This window comes from Alosa pseudoharengus, unplaced genomic scaffold (assembly GCF_046254945.1).
Source record: "Alosa pseudoharengus isolate Yale_2024_CS ecotype anadromous, Long Island Sound unplaced genomic scaffold, YU_APseudo_1.1 YU_APseudo_1.1_scf_22, whole genome shotgun sequence".
Lineage (NCBI taxonomy): Eukaryota > Metazoa > Chordata > Actinopteri > Clupeiformes > Clupeidae > Alosa > Alosa pseudoharengus.
The window spans coordinates 24,772,064-24,789,856 of NW_027468680.1; the positions used below are offsets into that span (position 1 = coordinate 24,772,064).

The 17,793-nt window shown below is 40.5% G+C and overlaps 2 protein-coding genes across 5 annotated transcripts in view; both read left to right on the forward strand.

Moving 5' to 3' along the window:
- Positions 1 to 4,992, forward strand: part of smoc1 (SPARC related modular calcium binding 1) — a 54,452-nt gene extending 49,460 nt beyond the window's left edge. For all 4 annotated transcript variants that reach the window (XM_076299437.1, XM_076299438.1, XM_076299439.1 and 1 more), the window contains one exon: positions 3,129 to 4,992. In XM_076299437.1, the coding sequence (XP_076155552.1) occupies positions 3,129 to 3,165 (37 nt within the window). In that variant the 3' untranslated portion in view covers positions 3,166 to 4,992. The remainder of the gene's footprint in view (positions 1 to 3,128) is intronic.
- An 8,146-nt stretch (positions 4,993 to 13,138) lies between these two features.
- Positions 13,139 to 17,116, forward strand: slc2a1c (solute carrier family 2 member 1c). The gene is made up of 9 exons (XM_076299796.1): positions 13,139 to 13,255; positions 13,947 to 14,107; positions 14,256 to 14,496; positions 14,629 to 14,791; positions 15,156 to 15,340; positions 15,756 to 15,860; positions 15,974 to 16,075; positions 16,213 to 16,416; positions 16,934 to 17,116. The coding sequence occupies exons 1-9, from the start codon at positions 13,139 to 13,141 to the stop codon at positions 17,114 to 17,116; spliced, it is 1,461 nt and encodes a 486-aa protein (XP_076155911.1).
- The last annotated feature ends 677 nt before the right edge of the window (positions 17,117 to 17,793 follow it).

A 17,793-nucleotide genomic window follows, 5' to 3' on the forward strand; every position in this document is an offset into this window, starting at 1 on the left:
ATTCAGAACTTAGCCAGCAGTTATAGGCCTACTACTCCCCTCCTAGTATTTCTGACAGACATTATGTAAACGAGCTTGTGTCTGAACAAAGCGAAGAACATGCAGAGATTCTGTTCATGTTCGTGTTCAACCACGTTCAACCTGTTCAACCACACGGAGATTCTGTTAATGTGCGTCGGTGTTCATACATATGACCGCATAATGTTAGCATGTTAGCATCATATCTGAATCTCCCGAAGGGTCGGCCCTCCGTTTGACAAAGATCCGCATATACTGCAGAGGACGTGTCTGAAAGCAGCTTTAGATAGGGTCTGCCACCTACATGCAGCAGTCTCTGTATGGCATGCTTCACATGCTATCAGCTTCTCTATAGCAGTCTCTGTATGCTTCACATGCTATCAGCTTCTCTCTAGCAGTCTCTCTATGATTCACATGCTATCAGCTTCTCGGTAACACTTTCTATGAAGGTTGTATTTATAATGCCCTATGAATGCATTCATAATGTTTTATAAGGTGTCTATAAAGCATTGTAATGCTCATTATTACCATCTATATGTATTCACAAGTCGTCATAACCAACTTCATGATGCATTATGACAGCTAATTATGAATGATTATAATTTTAATCTGAATAATGAATTATAAATATGTCAAGATCTGCCTACTCACTTGTCAGTTTTATGATGCATCATAACTACTTTGCTTTGCTAAATGCGAATAGTGATGCATACAGAGTTTTGACTTCTACTGTAGTCCTATATATCTATAGCTATATAAGTATATGTAATAAAGTTATAATAATTTATACATCTCCCTATAGCACACAATTATAAACAGCTATGCAATATCATAAGTGTTATTTGTCAGCTCTAAGTAAAGTGACAATAATATGACCCTATTATTAACAGATATAAGTTTACTGAGTAATTAAAGGGTGCAATGAACTAAGTACCGAGTCTAGCATCTTTACCCCATATGCACAATATTATAAATTACTATGTTAATGTCATAGGTGTTATTTGTCAGCTTTAGGTAAAGTAGAGCAAATGAGGTGTTGTTATAAATAGATATAAGGTTATTATAAACAAATATGAGGCACAATGAAATGAGAGCCTGGACAGTAACGACAAAAGGAATGCATTTAGTTCACTTTATTTTCATTTAAACCAACACACATAATCAGACTGATTATCAATGCTCTGAGCACATTACACAAACACAATGAGACAGGCCAAAAAAAGTGGCACGGCATGGTCCTATATTTTGTGATGGTGGTTATTATTGGAATAAAACTCACAATGCCACTGAAATCTATCTTGGGTCATTATGAAAGATCGTTCGAATCAAAATAGACCTTTGGTTTAAATGAAAATAAAGTGAACTAAATGCATTCCTTTTGTCTTTACTGTCCAGGCTCTCATTTCATTGTAGGATAATAGGGTCATATTCAGACAGACTCTGTCAAGATGTATAAATTTGCAGATGACACAACATTGGTAGGGCTTATCTCTGAGGACGATGACGTGGCTTACAGAGATCGAGGTCCTCACACTAGTGGAATGGTGCTCCCACCACAATTTAGAATTAAATGTTTTAAAAACCAAAGAAATGGTAGTGGATTTTCACCGCAAGGGGCTAGTGTCCTAGCCCTTGACCATCAATGGGGTAGAGGTGGAACGGGTGGGCAGCTTTAGGTTCTTAGGGACCATAGTCTCATCCTCTATGAAATGGGGAGACAACCTGAGCTGTATCATTAGCAAAGCCCACCAGACGCTCTTTTTTCTCCGGCAGCTGAGAAAATTTGGGGTGGCCTGCAAGGGGATGCTGCAATTCTATCGCGCCACTATTGAGAGTATTCTCTCCTTCTCTATTACTGTCTGGTATGGAAATGCCACTGTTCAGAACAGGCTACAGCTAGACAGAATAGTTCACACGACCGAGAAGATCATGCAAACTCACCCCCTTAGCAGAAATTTACAAGGCCCACATGCAATGCAAGGGCATAAAAATCCTGCTGGATGCAACTCATCCTGCCAACCACCTCCTTAAGATCCTCCCATCAGGTAGAAGGCTGAGGGCTATTAACACAAAGACCTCCCGCTTTTTAAATAGCACATACTGTAGTGTAATCAGATTTTTAAATAACTCTCCATCCTTGCACCAATACCTTATGGAAGCAGTTTTTAGCAATATGTTTTAAATTGTATTCATGCTATATGCTACAGTACCATACAGTATATTTATTTTATTTATTGTCATCATCACCCTGTGACATTTGCACTTTTGGAAGTGAACTTAAATCCTGAATTTTGGGTAAACTTCCACTAAAATGTCTGCCACTAAACTGCCACTTTTGACTCTTGCCTATGTAGGGACGAGCCATGGATGAATGTACTATGTCTGATGTCTATGTCTATGTCTTTAGCTTCTTATCTCTGTTTGGTGTCGTCTTGTCTGTTGTACTGTAGAGCACACTGCAGCAAATTCCTAACAACTTCTGTTGTATGGCAATTAAAGTATCGAATCTTGAATCTTGTCACTTTACTTAGAGCTGACAAATAACACTTATGATATTGCATAGCTGTTTATAATTGTGTGCTTTAGGGAGATAAATAAAGTATAAGTATAAATTATTATAACTTTATTACATATACTTATAGCTATAGATATATAGGACTACAGTAGAAGTCAAAACTCTGTATGCATCACTATACGCATTTAGCAAAGCAAAGTAGTTAAGATGCATCATAAAACTGACAAGTGAGTAGGCAGATCTTGACATATTTATAATTCATTATTCAGATTAAAATTATAATCATTCATAATTAGCTGTCATAATGCATCATGAAGTTAGTTATGACGACTTGTGAATACAAATAGATGGTAATAATGAGCATTACAATGCTTTATAGACACCTTATAAAACATTATGAATGCATTCATAGGGCGTTATAAATACAACCTTCATAGAAAGTGTTACCAGCTTCTCTGTAGCAGTCTCTGTATGCTTCACAGTGTGCAGTGGGGGAGTGTTGAGCTTAAGATATATCTTGTCTCATGATGGTTTTGTTTTAGTGCAGGTTTCAGGTTTCCAGGTTTTGATCTCTTTGGTTATCGTTTACCTTTAGGACGTCTGGTGTGAAGAGGGAAGGTTCCAGAAGCTGAAGCAAGTGCAGAGGGCACAGAGGAAACATATCTGGATGCTCTCTGACGGAAGAAATGAGAGAGTGAAAGTAGAAAAAAATGAAGAGGTTCCTGTACAATATGAGATAAAAAAGAAGAAATTGTGGAGCCAAAATATTTGCACTTTCTCTTCCCAGTTTTTAGACATTTGTCATCATTGTTAAACTATGACATAAACCATGACATAAACTGTTGTTATTCTAAGGATCTATGTTAGGAAATGTGCACAGTTTGTTACTGTTTTGTAATTGACTACCTGTTTCAGTCCTGATTTCAGCCAGGATTCTTTACGACGGCACCATAATTAGCTATTTCATGATAATGTCAAACTAATCTATTTTATCTGGTAGATACACTATCATACTCTACTAGTACGGATGTAGGTGGGTTTTTAAACAGAGCTTTGCCATTTTGAGCGATCAGATGTTGTGCATCTTGAGAGGATCAATGTTGTCAGTTGTAAGTGTGCGCATTGATATATTCACATTGGGAAATGTGGTGTTGACATCGATATGTTCACAAAAGTAGTCACATTAAGAACTGAAACCACTTTTATTATTTATCATCAAACACTCAATTATAAAAGATAAAACAGATGCACAGAACATTAGTGTATACAATATACATACATCTAACTGGACAGCTAAATCTGTCTTTAGAGATTATGTCAGTTCCAAGCCAAACTATTTTCATGACAGGTGGTAGTCACATTGTAGGTGCTTTTCAGTATTAAAACCAATATCTGTCCTTATAGACTTTAAAAAGCTTTCACTGCAAGTACTAGTTCAATAGTGCTACTTTGCTTTATGTTGTTCTGTGTTGAGGACATGAAACACATTTGTGTGAACTTATTTTTCACTGGAATATTTTGGCATTAGTGGCATGTGTCTGTCTAGGTTAATTGATTTTTAGTTGGAAAAGGACAGAAAGAACGAAGAGCAGAATGCTTATATAGCAGGCAAAGTCCCATAGCAACGCGTCTTTTTACTGTGTGAAAAGCTTAACTGCAGAGCAATGGTAAAGATCTGGATTGTTGGGTAACTGTCTTATACAACTGACCATGTGTTTATCATTCCGGGGTGCATTTCCCAAAACCATAGTTGCTAACCTGTTAGCAACTTAGTTGGTTGGCAATGGGAAATTGCATTGCAACTAACTTAGTTAGCAACTATGGTTTTGGGAAACGTGCCCCCCTGTCATCAAACTCCATTAACAACTGGTAGCATAAATACTAAAACACATACAGTCCATCAGGAAGGAAGCACATCATTTGCAAATGCAAAAAGAGTTAAATGCAAAACATAACATGTACTCCCTCACATGTATGTCAAAATTAGAGAAAATGAGGAATATAATTGATTGTGTTTATTTTATGTTTCGTATGTATGTATGGACAGGCTGTGGCAACAGCTCACGGAAGAAACTGAAAGAAGACAGATCTGTAAATATGTAATATACTGTATGGCAGGAGAGGTAGCTCCATCCCAGGAGGGCTGGGTACCTCAGCACTTAACACATGAAAATGGCTTTAAAATGGTCTCACCTAGTTTACCCGGCAACCATTAAAGCCTGAACATGAACCTACGATAGAGCCTCCTATCCTCCAGAAATGGAATTACCTCACACTGCAGTATTCACTGAAGGTGTGACCTTATTTCTTTGTCAAGTTTGGAGTTTGACAACCTCTAAAGGCGATTTTACATTTAAATAGATTTTTTTTTTTTTTTTTTTGAAAATCTGTCAATAAACCATTAGCACCACCAGTAAACGTGTAAAATCAAGACACTGAGAATACATATGCTAAAAAGATTTTGTCTCCTGTATTCTTTTTATTCTCTTCATTCAAAGGCTTATTGACCTTTTGTGTCAAGAGCATCTTAATCAAAATTATCATTATTCAGTGCGTAATGTTCTGATCGCTGATGTAATGATCTCATCAGAGTTTTAACGACCGTTGTAAAACAGTGAAGCGAGTGATGAATGATATTAAACAGTTTTTAGCCCATGCTCATGTATGCTGATGGGCCTAACCAGCCTCATCCAAACAAGATGAATAATGGTACTCAACAGGTACTGTTCTCAAAACTATTGGCATACTTATACTGTATTTGTTTGGGTTTTGTGGAAGTGATCAGATGCATCCATGATCCACATTCTCTGACTTGGCAAGCTGTGGTTATAGGTGGATTCCAAACATGCACCATTTTTACAAGAGGAAATTAAATAAAATTCGGTCACGGTTTTGTTTTACATGGTTTTGTTTTGTCATGCTTAAAGTTATGTTTTCAGAGTTAGTTTTTGTTTGGCGTTCTCATATGAATTTGAATGCTATATGGCTATGCGAAGGAGAGATGAACACATCTGTTTTTCATGAACAGTCAATGCTGATCAGTTTTAGTTTGGAGGAGCCGAAAGTTGGATGGCCATTTATGATCTATGTCAATCACCCCACTCATGTGTTACTCTGCACGGTCCCTCGTCATGGGACATTAGCCTCTATGTTGCCACACTAGTACAAGGAAGAACAAACAACTTCGCCACACTATTCCAAGGAAGAATAGGGTGGTGGTAGTGTAGTGGTTAAGGAGCTGGGCTAGCATAAAGTAGCCAGAAAAGCTGTGGGTTCAATTCCCGGCTTCCACTGTTGTGCCTTTGAGCAAGGTTCTTAACCCCAAGTTTCACTGGGGACAATGTAACAATGCCCTTGTAATATAATTGACGTATGTAAGTCGCTTTGGATAAAGCATCTGCTAAATGAATAAAGAACAAACAACATTGCCAAGGAAGAACAAACACAATGCCACACTAATTCATGGAGGAACAAACCAGTATTTTGATGGTGAGTCCCAACGTCTGGTACAAGAATTTTTATGTTTCATCTGTCAAGTTCTGAGGAGCCAGTAATTTTCCGTAAGCTTGCCTACCCTTGACTTCATCCTGCCACGCACCTGACATACATCTTACATGCCGTGCATTCCAGCAATGTGCCAAACTTATGCTGTCTCTTGCTCATGTTGTTAAACTACCTTGGCAACAAACTCCAGTAGAACAAGCAATATTGACTCCATCCCAAGGCAGCCGTGTGAGTGAGTGACTGACTGTAGATAGATATAAGCCAGTAGTGTTTGCCTTGTTCTATAGCCTACTAGATACTTTCTTATGAGGAGACAGAGCACTCCTCATCCTCCTCTCTACACATATCCCGCTCTTTGCTGTATGCCTCCCCATTCACTTGAATAGAAAATAGCTGCCCGATAACTGCCCAAAGTGCGTTGCAAGATGGCTGCTGACTTACCTAAAAGGACTTTGCTTGTACCTCCGAAATGTCCTCTTGATAATGAGTGCCCTCTCCTCCACTGGCACATCAAATGATCTACAATTGAGTTGAGTAGCTCAGCAGAGTAAGTCATGGAATTTACTAAGCTTATAATCAATTATAAATCCACTATAAATCCAATACTCTAAGTGCCAGAAAGTTTGTTAGGAAACAAAACCATGTGGAAAGTGAAGCAGAGGGAATGTGTACAGCCAACCTGTTTAGCAACTTTTGCATGTTCAAAGATCATCCCATTTGTTATGATGGTCTGTTTCACAGCACAGTCTGTCATGACATACCTTCATACCCCAGTGCCATATGGCAAGCAGTCCATGACAGAAGAATAAACAGGATTTTGTTCTGATTCCAGTGGAAGTGAGCAACATTATAAAAGATCCTCAGGTTAGCTCTCTTTGACCAGAACTACCAGAACTTTTACATAAACAGATGAAGATCATCTGGGACACTCTCACGGTTGGCGCATTACAGGCGCAAGATGTAGCTTTTACTGTGGCCACAGTGGTTCTCACAGAGACCATGGCGTAAGTGGCGTGGTTTGATTGGGACTCTGGGAGTTTCCGTGGAGATGAGTGGTGCCGCCACATGTATTTGGGCTTTCAGGATGCTGAGCAAGAACACAGACGGCCTAGTGGGAAAACAAGTTTGCGTTAGAGGACGACGATGGAGCTGGCGGCTAGAAGATGCTGTTGGTTTGGATCTTAAGGTGGGTGGTGTGGGTGGATGCAGGGGTGGCGGTTGATGCGGGTGATGGTGGGGCAGTGTGCGGAGGGATAAGGCAGAGAGATGAAATAAGAGCTGGGAAGCAGCTGCACTACATCTGTCTTGTTCTGACACATGTGGCATTTGACTTCCAGTGTGAAGTTCAAAAGAGTTTTATAATGACGCAGCTGCTTAAGGATGTGTGTGTGTGTGTGTGTGTGTGTGTGTGTGTGTGTGTGTGTGTGTGTGTGTGTGTGTGTGTGTGTGTGTGTGTGTGTGTGTGTGTGTGTGTGCGCGTGTGCGCGTGTGTGCGCGTGCATGTGCATGCGTGCATGTGTGTGTTTGTGTGTATGTGTGTCTTAGAAAGATGAAATGTGTTTGTGGCTGTTTGTGTGTGTGTGTGTGTACGTACACATATGTGTGTTTGTGTGAGTGAATGTGTTCAGGTGGGAGGATAATCAACTCACCCATGTTAACACTTCATAAACTTCATAAACTTTATTTGAATGATGGCCATGATGTATGACCATCAACTAAATTTAAGTTCATTATAAAGATTTTTAATCCTTATTTCCTCCACTAAGACATGGGGTTGGTGGAGTAGATTATAGTTACAATCATTAAAAGGTGTATTTGGTTCTGGGGAACTGGTTTAAGGGCTTTAGGGGGTTTGTGCTTGCATGTGCACTGTTGAACATTTGTGTCTGATGCCCTCCCTATCTGCCTCAGCACCTGCTGGTTAGCTCAGGCTGCAGGGTCAAAGGTCAAGTCCTTAGGGTCAGAGTGCAGCCATGTCCACATACTGATTAAGAACTCAGCTGCCTTAATAGACGCAGGTGTCTGTTTCTCTCTAAGGAAAGGAGACATATTCTAATTTAGTGGTTGTGTGAATTAGTTTTATGTTGTTTTCAATAACTGGTTCCATGTGTTTTCTGAAGGAAAAAAATGAATAGATTGTACTCAGCTAATGTGTTTTTTTGTTGCCAAATCAACAAAAGACACAGATATTAAATCAACATAATGAAGTCAGGAAAAGTTATTTCATCACTATACTGGCCTAAGAGACTGATTCCAATAGATCTGCATTCAATTATATTTTGGATTACAATTGATTGTATTTTGATTGAGCTTGAACTACTGGTTTAGAGTTCATAGTTCCTGCTAATGCAAGCAGCCAGCGGGAATATCCAGGAAAATATTGTTTTCTTCCACTAAAATCTCCTTGCTTCTTTCAGTAGCAAAAAGGGGGTGAGCTTTTGCCAGGAGTTGCTGTCCCAATAACTTCATTTTGAACAGTCAGAGAACACTTAGAAAGTCTAAAGTATCTTTAAAGCAAATCTAAAACCACTCACTGTTTACTTGTTTCAATTCAAGTTTAGCATGCATTTAGTCATTCAGAGTGTTATGTAATGGATGAAGTTTTTCTGCAAAAGTGCCTACTCATAGGAGTGTTGTTGCTTGCACTGTGTGACGCTAGGCCCCCTAATGGTAGCAAGTGCATAATGCAGTCAAAAAAAGAAGCCTGTGAAAAGACCCTTGGAGTGTGTGTGTATGAGGCTATCATTTTGTTTCTGTCTGAGTTTAAGGTTACAATATAACTGATATCAATGTGCCTGATGGACAGTTACATGAGCATACCACAGGAAGTAAAAATACTCTTCCTCTTTCAGCCAAAGCATGTCTTATGTCATTTATATACTGTACATGAGTAACTACATGATGTTAACTGGTGAGGGGCAGCCTAATCCAGAGGGCATGAATAGAGCATTTGGATTTATAGATTTATTTGATTGTGCTGATTTGTTTGCCCACTTATGTGGTCATTCCATGGAAATGTCTCCTCACCCAGTTTCATATCCAGGCTTTCCTCCCTTTTGCATTTCGGTGGATTTGTGCTGCTGGCTGTTTATGATTTGGTTAAGATCTTTCTATCTTACTCCACTCCCTTTCTCTTCCTGTTTCTTTCCACATTTAGCGTGTGTGTGTGTGTGTGTTAAGGTTGCCAATCGTCCCGAATTGTCTGGGACATCCCGTATTTTGGGTGATTTGTCCCGTCAGGCACAGCTCCAGTCCCGAATTTCAATCACAGCCTTGTTGGCCTTGTCAATAGCCAATAGTAGGCTACTGTAAACACACTTGAAACAAAGTGTCCACCACCATGCGCATCTCACACTTGTGCATAGAGCACCAAGGGGCAGAGGGGGCACCACAATTTAGCCAGAGTAGCTTTACTGCAAACTGCTTTATACTTTTTAGAGAATGTTTACAATGTCAAACTGCACCAACAGCATCTTGCATAAGGATGATACGTTTTGGGTCCTCTCTTAGTCTCCATTATGCAGCAGATCTACAGTAACTTGAACAATGCTACTCGTTTTAATTGGGAACACGTCTGAGCGCGACAAGAGGGAGAGAGAGTGGCAGGTTCCAGCTGGCTTGTCATTGTTGATAATTGATATCTCCTTTATAATATAAGACACTTTTAAAAGGAAATCATGAGGACAACAAAAGCTAGAGGAGATTGCGGAGTTATCCGGTTTCCACTATACTGACCATTTATGAAATGTGAGAGACCACTTTGACATAGGCTACACGCACTGTGATTTGGAATGTGATAGAATATGAAAAGTGGTCTTTGCCTTTGTGTAATTGAATTGATTAGTCTTGAAGTCTTCAATAATTTGTTTCCCTTAAACTAAGCATTTACATGAAACACATTCCACACCTGGCTACCAGGTTCATAATACTGTAATTTACTTTTAATTGCAAACAGAAAATATCTAGCTAGCATCATGTCATTACATGCTTCTATTTCCAACCGACTTAATAGTATACTTATCATTGTTAATATTGTGCTGGTGGCACAAACAATGTTAGAGTTTGTGGACTATATGAATAGAGCTGGCAAAATATTATGAATAGGCCTACCGTGCAGATAATGCTTTTAAAGTGACAGAGCACCATTTATAAATGAGTCAAACAGAATCAAATGGGTCGTATTTCTTAATAAATTTATATTTTAAAACAAATTAGCCTACGTATAATAATATTAAAGTGTTGTTTTCCTTGTTCTTTTTTTTTAGGGGGGGGGGTGCAGCAGCAGCACTGAAAGTGTCCCTCATTTTGGGTTCAGGAAGTTGGCAACCCTAGTGTGTGTGTGTGTGTGTGTGTGTGTACGTGTGAGTGTACGTGTGAGTGTGTGTGTGTGTGTGTGAGTGTGTGTGTGTGTGTGTGTGTGTGTAGATGTGTGTCTGTGTGTGGGTCTAGATATGTGTATGTACGTGTGAGTGTGTATGTGTGTGTGTGTGTGTGTGTGTGTGTGTGCGGGTGTTCGTGAGTGTGTGTGTGTGTGTGTGTGTGTGTGATTGTGATTGTGCGTGTTTGTGTGTTTGTGTTTGTGGGTGTGTGTTTGTCTGTGTGTATTCGTACGTGTGTGTCACTGTGCTTGTGTGTGTGTGTGTGTGTGTGTGTGTGTGTGTGTGTGTGTGTGTGTGTGTGTGTGTGTGGTCGTGTGGGTCTAGATGTGTGTGTGTGTGTGTGTGTGTGGTCGTGTGGGTCTAGATATGTGCGTGTGTGTGTGTGTGAGAGAAAGTGAGAGAAAGAGAGAGAGCGAGTATACATGCTACTTTGGTTGCGTGTCGGCTTAAGAGACCGTCATGATGCCCTCTGGATACTGATTTGTTTGAATATAACCAGAGCTCTCCCGTAAATGTGAGTCACCTACTAATACTCAGAATTAGCCTTCTTTTATGTTTTAGTGTGATTTTTATTTCATCACTTTGTGGAGCTCAGTGAGCTCACAGCACAGGAGTTGGATGTCATCAAAGTGAGCAACTCATTTATCTCTGATGCAAAGCATCTGTTCTGGGTCTGATTAAACTGAATGTGTGTGTAGGCCCTATACAGTTATGCCAAAAACGAGAAAAGAAAAATAGCAAAACTAGACATCAGGTCAGTACTTACCCCACCTTCATAATCAAAATATTGCGTTTCCAGAGTCGTCTGGTTGTAAATGTTATCCTTCTTGTTTAGTGTTGTTTAATTAGCATCACCTCATTACCATATGGTCAAAAACCCCATGTTGAGTAATGGCACTTTCAAAACTGGGCCAAACCATGTCCAGAGAGAGGCTGCCAAAAGTAATGGTCATCCAAGAGAATGTAATGAGTGCTGCAGTGCTCTGATATGGGCTGTGTGTTTATCCACTTAAAAACTCTTTACCCTCTGTGCTGTCTGCATAGACAGATACTCTTTGTCATGAATATACTGACTGTTTATGAAAATATAGACATTAAAAAGTTATAAAGTTGTAAGGTTGTAACCCAAGGAATGTATGGTTGGGCATGAAGCTCAGTAAGTAGATATATGTAGGAAGTGCTATACTAAGAAGTCAGACATTGGGATTTGTTTCATTATGCTGACAGCACAGCCAATTAATTTACAGTGGCTGTGAATTGTGTCGCCTGTATGTTAGGGGTAGCGTATAAAGAGTCTCGAGAGTCACGCGTCCCCCTTGTAAGCACATATTACAAATAATTTACATTTTTGTCATGCTGTCAGTTCCTGTCAGAACGTACTACGCCTGCTTCAGGGACCAGTAGTATTGCTAAATCACAAGCTTAAAAGGTGGGTACAATGTAGATTTACATATTACAAAATAATGAAATAAAATAAAATAAAAAAAATAAAAAACTGCGGATTTTTCCATTAGTAAACAGTTTGGCACAGGATGGATTTCCCATGGTGCACCTAGAAGTCATGGAGCCTCCTGACCACCAGTAGTTCATTGCTGCCACGGAGCCTCCTGACCACCAGTAGTTCATTGCTGCCATACTTTCAGACTGGCCTTAAATTCACCAAGGCCGTGTGACTTCATCAGTTCTCCCACAGGGTCCTAGAGCTGTCTCAGTGGACAGGGGAAGTCATGTGGTGGTGGTGGCGGGTACGATGGGAGTGTCTGTCAGAGGACGCTCTGAAGAGTGGACAGGTGTTGGACTCCGGGCAGCAAAATCCGAATTCATGGATGATGTTCAGACACACATATGGGTGAGAAAGAGCATATGAAGACTCTCTTTTTTGGATTTCACAGCCCACTTCCAAAACGAATTCAAGAAAAATCGAATCACCACAAGCAACTTATAACATCGAACTGCACAGGTAAGAAAGTGTGAGGTTTATTGAAGGAGAATCAATGAAAACCATATGCTATCGTGTCAGTTGACTCAGTTTTATTGTGTCAACACAACATACAAATGAAATACATACAAATATCAATTCACTATAATATTTACTCGATTTGCAATGGAATTTATTTGAACCAACATGTCATGAAAGCATTTTATAGTGAGATGAACAGTCAGTGACTAAGCACAGTATCTCTGAGATTCCACTGATAAGCAAGTAAATCAGAAGTAGAAGAAAGCAGAACAACCATTTGAATCTTCTACAATCAGTGATGTTTTTCCCCCTCAAGGTGGGATTTCAATTAAATCAAACCCATGGCTGTGATGCAGGTTAGTGCTTCTTTTTTATACCGTGACTGCATACACAAGTGCATTATAATCATTCAACAAGCTGTAAGGAGTCTTTGATGATAGATGTCACAGAATTATAGAAGTATGTACAGTACGCGTGTAAACTGAATACTGGGTAATTTTTTTCTGTTTGTTTGTAACAACTAACAGCTTCATTAACAGTGTAGATACATAATTCACACTGACAATCAATAACCTCCTTATTCAGCAATCATCTGATACTAACATCTAGTCACAATGCATTGACTGGAGAATAGAAATACTCCGTAACAACATGACTGGCGATAATGTAACTTAGTACAGGTACTTTTGGGGCCCTCAGCCAAGATGCCTTTCATTCAATGTCTTCCCCATGAACCAATAACACCGGTAAGTCACACGGACTATGTACATGTGCACCCAGAGCCAGCTGACCGCTACGCTCCTGACCTCCATCGTGGCAGCGATCTTTGGCTCCCTGCAAATTGGATATCACACAGGGAATGTCAACGCTCCAGCCAGGGTGAGTGGGAGACGGAGAGAGGGTTCTTCAGGGTGGGTGGGGAAGCACAGGTTGGCACGGCCCCATCATAGGCATGTAAACATCTCACAGTCTCCACAACCCTGCCCCCACCCCTACACTGCCCCCCCCCCCCCCTCTTAAAAATATAGAATAAACTTTGCGATCCTGTGCCAGTCCCCCCCCCCCCCCCCCCCCCCCCCCCCCCCCATTTTTTTTGGCCTCTGTCCAGTTCACATTTTTTGGGCTCCTTTATGTTTTCACATAGGTACACATGACTGATTGGAACAAGTTGATTTATGGTTGATGTGTGTGTGGGCTGCTCCAGAGTGGGTAGTTAGCAGTGTTTAGCTTTTCATCATTAAAACATTTTGGAAACCATCTGTAAGCCATTTTTAATCACATACAGCTTTTGGCGTGTTGGAGAACAGGTATAAAATGCTACTGCTTATATCACACTTGCTGTAGTTAACAAGACTATTGCAGGGAAACTCAAATTGACCTATTCTTTTTTGCTAACTGGGCATGCAGTCAAAGGCAGGTCTTAAAATGTTTTTGTTCATACCACATTTGCAATAGCTTACAAGGTTGTTGAGAGAAATTCAAAGACTGAGGTACTCCATTTTGTTCCTTGGGCATGGAGTCAAAAAAAGTTGTGGTGCAAGAGTCCCATATTTTTTATATCCTAATGCAGATCATTGAGGAGTTCTTCAATGTGACATGGAGGTCTCGACACAATCAGTCCATGCCCGACGACAGTCTCACCTTTCTGTGGTCACTCTCTGTCAGCATCAAAGACTTTGGAGCCCTCCTGGGGTCACTTGGGGTCAAATGTCTTGCAGACTATTATGGAAGGTGAGGACAAGCACAATTAACAAGTTGTAGTTTATTGAGTTTGCTCTCTGTACTTACCGGTACATTTTACAGTGTTTATTATGGTTGCTCTTGGTAACATGTCTCTCTCTTCCAATCAATGACACTCATCTCCACCTTTCTGAATCAGACGGAATTCCATCCTGATCGTGAACATCTTGTCCATCATAAGTGCCTGTTTGATGGTCTCCAGCAAGAGCCTGCAGTCCTTTGAGGTCCTTATCATGGGCCGGCTGATCTTTGGTCTATTCTGTGGCCTTGCCATGAGCCTAAACCCCCTCTATATCCAGGGGGTCTCGCCCACCAACCTACGTGGTGCCTTTGCCACCCTGAACCAGGTCTCCTTTGCTTCGGGCATTCTGCTGGGCATGGTGAGACCACATATTGTTTCTGTCTGTTTCATTTCTGCTGTAAGCCCTTAAACATTGAACTCATTATCTAGGGCCTGGGTTGCATCAGTGCGAGGTCTAATGTGCCTGTTGTTTGTGTGTTGGATGCTGTAGGTGGTCGGCTTGGAGACCGTTCTGGGCACAGAGGATAACTGGGCCATGATGCTGTCTTTGTCCCTCATCCCTGCGGTGTTGCAATATTTGACCCTACCTTTCTGTCCAGAGAGTCCTCGCTACCTGCTTATCAACCAGGGCAAGGAGGAGCAGGCAGAAAAAGGTGGGTATGTGATTCTGTATATATGTCTCTAGAAATTTTACCAGTAGTTATCTAACTCTACAGCCAAATGAATAGTGCTTATACTTCATTATAACTTACTTGTATTGCGATGAAATGTTAGAAGATTAAAATGTGTGACCTTTGGTTCAAAATCTGATTGAGTTACATGGCTAAAGATGGCAAATTTCTTAAGAGCACTTTGTCTAATGCAGGAAACACCTTTTTAAATGATTTACTGGAAGTAGAGTATTTTACACAAAATAATTGACCTACGGTAATTAAAACAGCTTTTACTGTAGCATTACTGATAGGCTATGGAAAAGAATTGAATAATAAAGAATATATATATATTTTTTTTTTTTAGCCTTGCAGAGACTCCGGGGCAATCCTAACATAGTCTTGCAGGAACTAGAGGAGATGAAAGAGGAGGCGACCAACAGTGAATCGGGTGTCACCATCAGAGAGTTCCTCACGAAGAGGCGTTACAGGCAGCCAATCAGACTTGTTCTGATTATCAATTTGGGCAGCCAGTTGTCTGGTTTCAATGCAGTGAGTTCATCTTCTGTCATACTAGGGGCTGAGAGCTCTTTACATTCCCTTTCTCCCTCAGATTTCTCCTTTAGATTTATAAAATGAATGGTACTAGTATTTTTTCTAGACTAGACTAATGCTGGTTCTGTAGATTAACTTTCCTATAATGCATGAAAAAGAAAACATTTTGGATGTGGTGCATTTCTCCTGCAGACTTGAATGCTAATGCCTCCTCGTATCATGAATATTTCCACAGAGCATCAAAAAGCCATTTGAATTATTCAGATTCAGATTTTCAAAGCTCTTTTTTCCCCTCCCACTTCTATGGGGGGTATGAATTCTAGGTCAGTGTGTCGTAGCTCTCCCCCAGGTTTGGTATCACAGCAGGAAACCTGGGTAGCATTACTCATGTGTTTTTCTTTTTTTCTTTCAGATTATAAATTATTCAACAAAAATATTTGTCAAGTCAAAATTTGATGAGGCGAAATATCTGACGCTGGGGGTTGGGGCCGTCAATGTGGCATTCACCATAGTCGCTGTGAGTTTTGGCAAGCCTTCCTCTATGGCAGTATTATGTGCAAAGCAGTGTGTAACTCAAGACAAATAATACAAGCCTGAACTCATTGAAACACTTCTTTGCTTTACTCCAAGTTTTTCTTGGTGGAAAGAGCTGGCCGCAGGCGCTTGCTTCTGACCGGCTTCCTGTCTTTGGCACTATGCAACATGATGATGACCATTACAGATTCCATCCTGGTAGGATAGATCCTTATCTCTCTGAAGGCCTCGAGAGTAATACTGATTTTTGTAATAATAATAAGTGTGACAGTATATTTCACATTTTATGGAATGTCCCCACTTATATTATTATTTCGATGTCTCCCCTTCATCAGCATATTGTGCCAGATGTGCGGAGCCTGCATGTCTTCGTGGTGTTTTTCCTCATCTCTTCGTATGAGGTCGGGCCGGGGCCCATTTCCTGGTTCATTGCTGCAGAACTCTTTGACCAGTCTGCCCGGCCCATGGCCATGGCCTTCACTAGCATGCTCAACTGGGGAGGGAAGTTTCTGCTGGCACTGCTCTTCCCTCCACTACTCGTAAGTTTTAATATCTAACGTCCTGAGATAAAACTTGTAGATACATGGAGCATGTAAAGCTTTACATTTTTGTCATTTCATTTGATGTCCAGAAATTGTATAAAGATAATCCTATAATTGTGTCATGATATGCATTGTTACAGCAGCAAAATTCTGATTCGGTACTTTGCTTAAAGGTGCTCTAAGGGATGTTACGCGGTTTCTAAAACATCTATAAGAGGAAGCTAAAATATTTTTTGTCACATACAGCAAACATCTCCTCACAATCCGCTATCTGTCTGTCTCCTGAATACACTGTTAAAAATGTGGTCTCTGTAGACAGCCCAGGCTCCAAAAACGGCAAGAAAAACAGCCTGGACCATGAAACTTTTACAGCCATTCACCGCCGTTGCACGGGAGGGATGGGCGAGCTAGCTCTCTATTTTGTTTGAAAGTCAAAAGAAGTGACGCTACCCAACATCGCTTAGAGTACCTTTAATGTGTGGAAAGTGATCATTCTTTTTGTTTTACTACACAGAAACTCTGTGGACCTTATGTATATCTGCTCTTTATGGCAATGGCCATTGTATCATTCTTCTACACCCTGTTCCGTCTGCCCGAGACCCGTGGGCGTACGTTTGATGACATTGCAGCAGAGTTCCGTGGGTCAGAGGGCATCCTGCTCCGAAACAAGACCAACTTCAACACATTCAGCACCTGAGTGGCCCAGATGCACCAACAACATGCAGCACGAGCTGCCTCAGACACAGCTGTGAGCTTCTGTCCTCAGCAGGTCTCTTTCTGTGTGCTGTGCTCTACAAGTCTTTGATGGCTAGGACTTGGACAATGCTCTCCTGTTGAGTGAGTGTAATCTGAACATGGGTGATCATTTTTTTCTACATATTTTACTGTTACAGTTAACATTCTTCAGTCTCGCTTGCAGGATGTACTTCTCTGAGGGTTGGATTGTAGTACTGAGAAGAGAATTTACCTCTCCAAGTTATTATTGGCCTGTGAATTCTGGCACACCTCTGACCTGTGTACATTTGAAACACTCATGTGAATGATATGAGGTTGCTGAGTGCGAAGACCAGACATCTTTGCCTTTGCTTGAATGACTTGATTGAGGCTCATGAAGGGAAAGACCACATGATGCCTCTGGAGAAGAGATACCTTAACAGGTATTTGATTGTTTTAATGTATAGTATATTGTATGTTTATTTATGTAAATGTATACAGCAAACAAAAAGGTACATTTAGATAAATTAAATCAATCGTCCATGTACTGGAGGCCTATAACTCCATGTAAAAAGTCACACAACAGGATGAAAAAAATAATGAACTCACAAACACCAAACAAGGTGGGTCATTTGTACTCCACTGTGTGTTGTCTATAAC

Excerpts from the sequence above, each read along its gene's own strand:
- slc2a1c (XM_076299796.1), top strand. The coding sequence starts at position 13,139 with ATGTACATGTGCACCCAGAGCCAGCTGACCGCTACGCTCCTGACCTCC. Across the intron at positions 13,256-13,946 it reads ATGTCAACGCTCCAGCCAGG|ATCATTGAGGAGTTCTTCAA; the intron begins GTGAGTGGGAGA and ends ATCCTAATGCAG. Across the intron at positions 16,417-16,933 it reads TGCTCTTCCCTCCACTACTC|AAACTCTGTGGACCTTATGT; the intron begins GTAAGTTTTAAT and ends TTTACTACACAG.